General features: G+C 37.5%; 1 protein-coding gene across 2 annotated transcripts in view; it reads right to left on the reverse strand.

The window, feature by feature from the left end:
* The window catches only part of LOC113824840 (meiotic recombination protein REC8 homolog), a gene marked incomplete in the record, with an annotated part of 26,012 nt that overhangs the window by 16,762 nt on the left and 2,403 nt on the right, over positions 1 to 6,847 (reverse strand). For both annotated transcript variants that reach the window (XM_070140232.1, XM_070140231.1), the window contains 6 exon segments: positions 803 to 965; positions 1,344 to 1,422; positions 1,659 to 1,758; positions 5,873 to 5,968; positions 6,119 to 6,312; positions 6,721 to 6,836. In XM_070140232.1, the coding sequence (XP_069996333.1) occupies positions 803 to 965; positions 1,344 to 1,422; positions 1,659 to 1,758; positions 5,873 to 5,968; positions 6,119 to 6,312; positions 6,721 to 6,836 (748 nt within the window).

Raw genomic sequence — 6,847 nt, forward strand, 5'->3', positions numbered from 1 at the left:
AATAAATACTTATAATGTAGATATACATACATATAGAAGTATGTGAATATATAAATAAATTTATATATGAATATATACATATAATTATACATATATATATGTATAAATTTGTATATATATGTATACATACCTGCACACATACAATATAAATATATATATATATATATATATATATATATATATATATATATATATATATATATATATATATATACACATATATATATTTATATAATATATATTTATAATATATATATATATATATATTAAATATATATATATATATATATACACACACACACACACACACATAAATGTGTGTGTGTGTACGCACGCACGTGTGTGTGTATAAAACTATTATCATTATCATTATTATAATCATTATAACTATTATTGCTAAATATATAATTATAGTAATAGAAATTATAAGTATTACTTTTCTAGAACCAGTCAGCATCAAATCCATCAGATATTATGAGATTCCTAATGATATAATTAAAGAATAAACACAACATGAATGTCCTATCTTTATGATAATCATCACTGCCATTGCATTTGTCACTATTATTATCATTATTATTATTATTATTATTTTCATTACCATTATTGTATCATCATTTGTGATTATAATTGTCATCATCACTATTATATGAATAATAGCCTTAACAATAATGATATAGAAGAGTAGGAATGTGATAGTCAATCAAGTAACTTATGCTCAAAAATGAAACTGAAGTTAAATTCCAATATGCATTCTGATGGAGTGCCATTGCCAAAGTTTACACTAAATCTCTTTGCATACGTCTGATGTATCAACAGGACGAGTTGGAGGAGCCTGAGGTGCTACAGCTGGGGTTTCTTCTATAGTAGGCTCAGGAGCACCATGTTTCCTTTTAATTTCAGCATGTGGGACAGTTGGCTGGCCACTAGGTGTCTCTTCCACATGAGGCAGTATTTGATCCTCCCTGAAATTATAATGGAGCATTGGGAAGAACACAGGATAGAGGGAAAATTTCACTTTTTTTAATATCTCATATCATGATTATTAGGAAGATTCAAGTGATTGAAAGTGTAATCTCTTTATATTCTAAAGATATTAGAGGATCAAGATAAATTCTTGGCACTGACAAGAAGCTAAATATCCATACATTTCAGGAAAATTTAGTGATGAACCAATATTACTAAAATGTTTTTGCATTAAGAGCCATGGATGTTTATATAAACTATGAAGACTTAGTGAGGAACCAGCATAACTAAAAATGTGTTTGCACCTGAGCCATGAACAAGAACTAAACAAAAAATATCAGCAAAATCCTCATGTTAACAATCTAAAATCTACTTACATATGTTTATCCTCTGTTTGTTTGTCTACAGGTTGTGGCGTCTCAGATAGTTCCTGCTCTCCTGTCGTCAACATTTGCTCTGAAAAGTGGAAAAAAATATCAAAAAATCATTTACAGAATAAAAAATATATATGATAAAAATAAAGCATAAACAAGTAAAGAAAAAAATCTTAAAACATTAAACAATAAAACTTAAATAAAGTATAAAAAATATATAATACCCTACTAATCAAATATAAATACGGAAATCTAACTGTCTTCTAGAAAATTCAGATTTAGAAATAGAAAATCAAACAGCAGTCACCCAAATCAGACCTTTCTCTGGACTTTTTCTCTTTTCAGGTTCTTCCTCAGACTTCTTGCCTGTTGTGTCCTGGCCACTAAGGTCTAGCTGTCTAGTTACACTCTCAAGAGTCTGCAGATAAATCCAAAACTAACATCATACACTTAAAATTACAAGAGTAAAGACATCCAAAAAAATTTGGGAGAAATAGGACAAGACTATGGTTATGTAAAACAAAACAAAATATAAATATAAAATAATTCTAAATACCATAAAAAAGTCAGCTGAAGAGGAAGTGTATTTATATAGATCTCTTAATAATTAATCTACTGGATCCAGGTGAAGTGACCATCACCTCAAGAAAAAAATTGGCTTAGTGCCATGGGACTGGAATATGTCATGTAAAAATTTGACTGAGGGCCAGGATGACAGGAATGTACCATCTTGAAAAATTAACACACTGGACCCGGATGACGTTTTGGTCACATAATGGGAAAACTTTAGCTGAGGAGAGGGTGACATGCTGTCAACCGGACAAATCAGCTGCTGCCAGGGTGACACTAACTGCCGTCATGAGAGAAGGCCAGGATGAAAAGACTCGCCATGAGTGCACAAGCCTCTTGGAGTGTGATTTGACTCATTTGGCGCATTATTCTCATCGATAAACGAATGTGGAATGCAACCTACGTAAGCAGGAACTGGAAGATTGCCGGCTCCAGGGAGGACACTATTTCCTTGCTGCACACCATATTCCTGGCCGCTGACCAGTGGCACAGGTTGTATTATGTAAAATTGAAAATCACAAAAAAAATCTCCAGAGTTATTTACTACATAGAGAGATGACATGGAGTCCATGCAAGGAAAATAACTAATTACCTTCTGGATAAAGCAAATCAAAAGACAAACAGGGACATTGGAAAATGACAATAAAGCTAAAAAAGTTTACACAAAATAACTTTGCAAAGGGGAGGCATAGTCTCCGCTTATAAGTGTTATTATATAGGCCTATGTGCCACACGCCCAGGATATTAGCCACTTGTAACCCATCACCCGGATTTTCAGCTCCGTGCTTTCTGTGATGCAAACAGATCTAAAGGTTGCATTACATTGACCTAACACAAGTGGAAAAAGCTGCTGGAGGAAGATCAAACTCATTAGGCATTTCTGAAGGTCTCCTGCATTATTTCTATCAGAAAACATGTGTGGAAAATACCATCTGAGAACTATGGATGGAAGAGATCTGGATCTAGGGAGGACACTATTTCCATATTTAGACTCCTCTTCCTACCCACTGTGACTAGCAGCACAGGGTATACCAAAGAAAACTGATTAACGCAAAAATGTAAAAAAATGATACACTACAAAATTATTCAAAAATGGAACTTGGGAAGACAGCAAAAAGCAAAAGAAACTTATGAAGAAAAAGTGATACTAGGACTGCAATGGAAAAGCAAGGAGTCTTGGCACCATGCATGTGTATTCAAAAGGCCAGACTACAAGCTACAGACCTGGGAAAGTAAGTGAGCCGAAAGCCTGGATTTTGGGACAAAATTTGGGCAGCAAGGCATCTGTATCCATCAGGTTAACAAATTTTTAATAAGCTTCCAGTAAACTATACACAGACCCCAGACTCATGCACATACATTGAGGAGTCTGACATAGGGAAAACTGTTTCTCTGACCTCTCCTGAGATAAAAATCACATAAAAACAGAAGCCACAATCTCTATCCTGATCTTTCTAGCAAAACTCATCCTAGATGGTAAAACATAAAAATTGGTACACAAAGCAGGCATGAATCTTGCACAGGCCATCTCTGCACATCCTGTGTACATGGTAAGGGGACTTACATTTGCACTAATAAGTACCTGGAATAACTACTTCCATAAGGCAAAACACTAGTAGTTATGGGGACCTCAAGGGCAAGAGTCCATTACTTTAAGAAGAAAAGTGTATACTCACAAGACACTCAAAATATCTCACCAAACTGAACAAAAGAACATTGAACAGTACTTGAGAAAAAGGCAAGTACTAAATTCTTCCGTCTCCTTCTCTCTAGTGTATCCTCCACACCCACAAGATAATTCAGACTGAAGGAAAGGAAAGAGGAAGAAACAAAACAAGAGAGGGAACAACAAACAAAACATTCCTTTTGCCATCCACATCTCATGAGAAGAAACTTGTGTAACCAAGCTTCCCAAAGACTGGTCTCATCCTCCCGTGAAAATACAAACACTCACAGAAATAGGAGGAAATGGGAAGAAACAAAAGTATAAGGGAATGAAGATGTGTGCCTATAACTGGAAGATGCATCCACCTAGAAAGAAAAATAAAAATAAAATGGGTGTAGAATCCCAATCCACAATATGTTGGAAGAGAAAAATAAATGATAAAAAATCTAACCATAACACTATCAACCATAACTCATAAAGACAAAAACAGAAAAGGAAAAGTTGTGCTTTATGTTCAGAATCCAGTACTTAGATTTGGCCTCACTCCTAAACCAAGTCAGGGTGATACATTATAATTACACACCCCATGGGCAAGGCAGTCCTCAAAATATATCTGATCATGTTATAATACAAGGATCTTGCAGGTGGAAACTGATGAAATTTAAGACCCTTTTAAGAATTTTAAGACTCATATCAATTTCTTTTTAATACATGGAGTCACTTGTCGCTGAATACACACTTCCCCAAAATGTGTTGGCCTACTTGTTGCATGAGTGGGCAAGATAAAAAAAAAAAAAGTCATCCTAACATGATTTTTAGTCTCTCAGATAGATTGTGCCCCAGAATTATTTTCTTTGCACATGACCCATTAGTAAATGTATATTTATCCAAACAAAGATGTGCCTTGGACAAATTTAAAACATTTTAAGACCTGCAACAGAAAGAGCTTTTTTTCTTTTTCTTTCTATTTTCCCCCCTTTTTTTAAGGCCTTAAATTTCCAAAAATTACTTAAGGCATTTTAAGACTTTTTACAAATGCACAGAACTTTTAAAATATCTCTTTAAGGAGAGAGAGAGAGAGAGAGAGAGAGAGAGAGAGAGAGAGAGAGAGAGAGAGAGAGAGAGAGAGAGAGAGAGAGAGAGAGAGAGAGAGAGAGAGAGAAAAGAGAGAGAAAAGAGAGAAGAGAAGAGAAGAGAAGAGGAGAGGAGAGGAGAGGAGAGGGAGAGGGAGAGGGAGAGGGAGAGAGGAGAGGGAGATGAAGAGGGAGAGGGAGATGAAGAGGGAGGAGGAGATGAAGAGGGAGAGGGAGATGAAGGAGGGAGAAGGGAGATGAAGAGGGAGAGGGAGAGGGAGAGGGAGATGAAGAGGAGGAGAAGGAGAGGGAGAGATGAAGAGGGAGAGAAGGAGAGGGAGATGAAGAGAGAGATAGGGAGAGGGAGATGAAGAGAGAGATAAGGAGAGGGAGAGAGAGGGAGAGAGAGGAGAGGAGAGAGGGAGAGAGAGAGAGAGAGAGAGAGAGAGAGAGAGAGAGAGAGAGAGAGAGAGAGAGAGAGAGAGAGAGAGAGAGAGAGAGAGAGAGAGAGAGAGAGGGAGAGAGAGATGAGAAGAAGGAGAGGGAGAGAGAGATAGAGAGGGAAGGAGAAGGAGAAGGAGAAGGAGAGAGAGATAGAGATAGAGAGAAGGAGAGGTAGAGAGAGACAGAGAGAAGAGAGGGAGAGAGAGAGAGAGAGAAGGAGACTGCAAGGGGAGAGAGAGATAGAGAGAAGGAAACTGCAAAGAGAGAGAGAGATAGAGAGAAGGAGAGAGAGAAATAGAGAGAGGGAGAGGGAGAGGGAGAGAGAGAGAAGAAGGAGAGGGAAAGAGAGAGAGATAGAGAGAAGGAGAGGGAGAGAGAGAGAGATAGAGAGAAGGAGAGGGAGAGAGAGAGAGAGAGATAGAGAGAAGGAGAGGGAGAGAGAGAGAGAGAGAAGGGAGAAGGGAGGAGAGAGAGAGAGAGTAGAGAGAAGGGAGAGGGAGAGAGAGAGAGATAGAGAGAAGGAGAGGGAGAGAGAGAATAGAGAGAAGGAGAGGGAGAGAGATAGAGAGAGGGAGAGGGAGAGAGAGAGAGAGAGAGAGAAGGAGAGGGAGAGAGAGAGAGAGAGAGAGAGAGAGAGAGAGAGAGAGAGAGAGAGAGAGAGAGAGAGAGGGAGAGAGAGAGAGAGATAGAGAGAGAGAGAGAGAAGGAGAGGGAGAGAGAGAGAGGTGAAAAGTTTATATATTCAAATGTTTTCATGTATCAAAATATTAGTTACTTACAGGATCTAGGGGTAGTTCTGCCAATGGACCTTCCAACAAAAATGGGGGGCCCAAATCAATAGGTCCCAAAGCCTGCTCCTCTTGCAGCTCGGGGATCTAAAGTGTGGAGAAATGCTGCTCATTTAGTTTTCCAATATCTGATATAATTTCAGATTTTCCCTTTAACTTCTCAAAGATTCAAAACATGCCTTACTTAATATCTAAGGTCATATACTGTACACATTAACAGGTTAACTTTGAACAAACCTGTAAAGCAAATGGCTGTGTATTTGTAGTGCTCAGGTCTCGAAGTGTTATGTCCTCTGGCCGTGCTCTGGTGGGAGTCTCTATCCAGTCTCCCAAAAGAGTGTGGGCATCAATGTCTCCTGTAAATTCTGTATGCACTTCAAGTCTCATGGTCTCTATCTCAGCTGATACTGGGGTTGAAGTGGTGTCTCTCTCTGATGGATAAATTACTTTGTAAAACAAGGCAATATATTCCTATTGGTGAAGGCCTTAAATAAGCCATAATACTTATTCAATATTTAACAGTATCAGATATCCCTCTTCATTTCACTATTTATTGATATGCAGGGCATAGGATAAAGCAAAAGTAATTATACTTGTATAGCAGTGATAGAAATTTACAAATCTGATCTAGTAAAGCTCAATTTTGAAAGTGAAATTTCCAAATGAAGCAACTCTAAAACTAATATTCTTATTTAAGATCTTATTTTAAGTAAATCATTATACAACCTCTTTTTCTGTTCTCGTCCTCTCTACCTTTCCTTATTTCTCCAATATATTTTCTCTCTGCTTATCTCATTAAACCCCTGCCCTCTGTCTAATTCTCAAATCCTTATCCTTACTTCTTGGAGTGGTGACAGAAGTATCCAAGCTAGGCAAAGACGGAAGGGTCAGAAGGGTCCAATCTTCATTCATGTAGTCTGCCATGGAGGGCTCCCGCATTGTGACTCGCAAAGGTCTAGAACAAGA

This window comes from Penaeus vannamei, chromosome 26, assembly GCF_042767895.1.
Source record: "Penaeus vannamei isolate JL-2024 chromosome 26, ASM4276789v1, whole genome shotgun sequence".
NCBI lineage: Eukaryota > Metazoa > Arthropoda > Malacostraca > Decapoda > Penaeidae > Penaeus > Penaeus vannamei.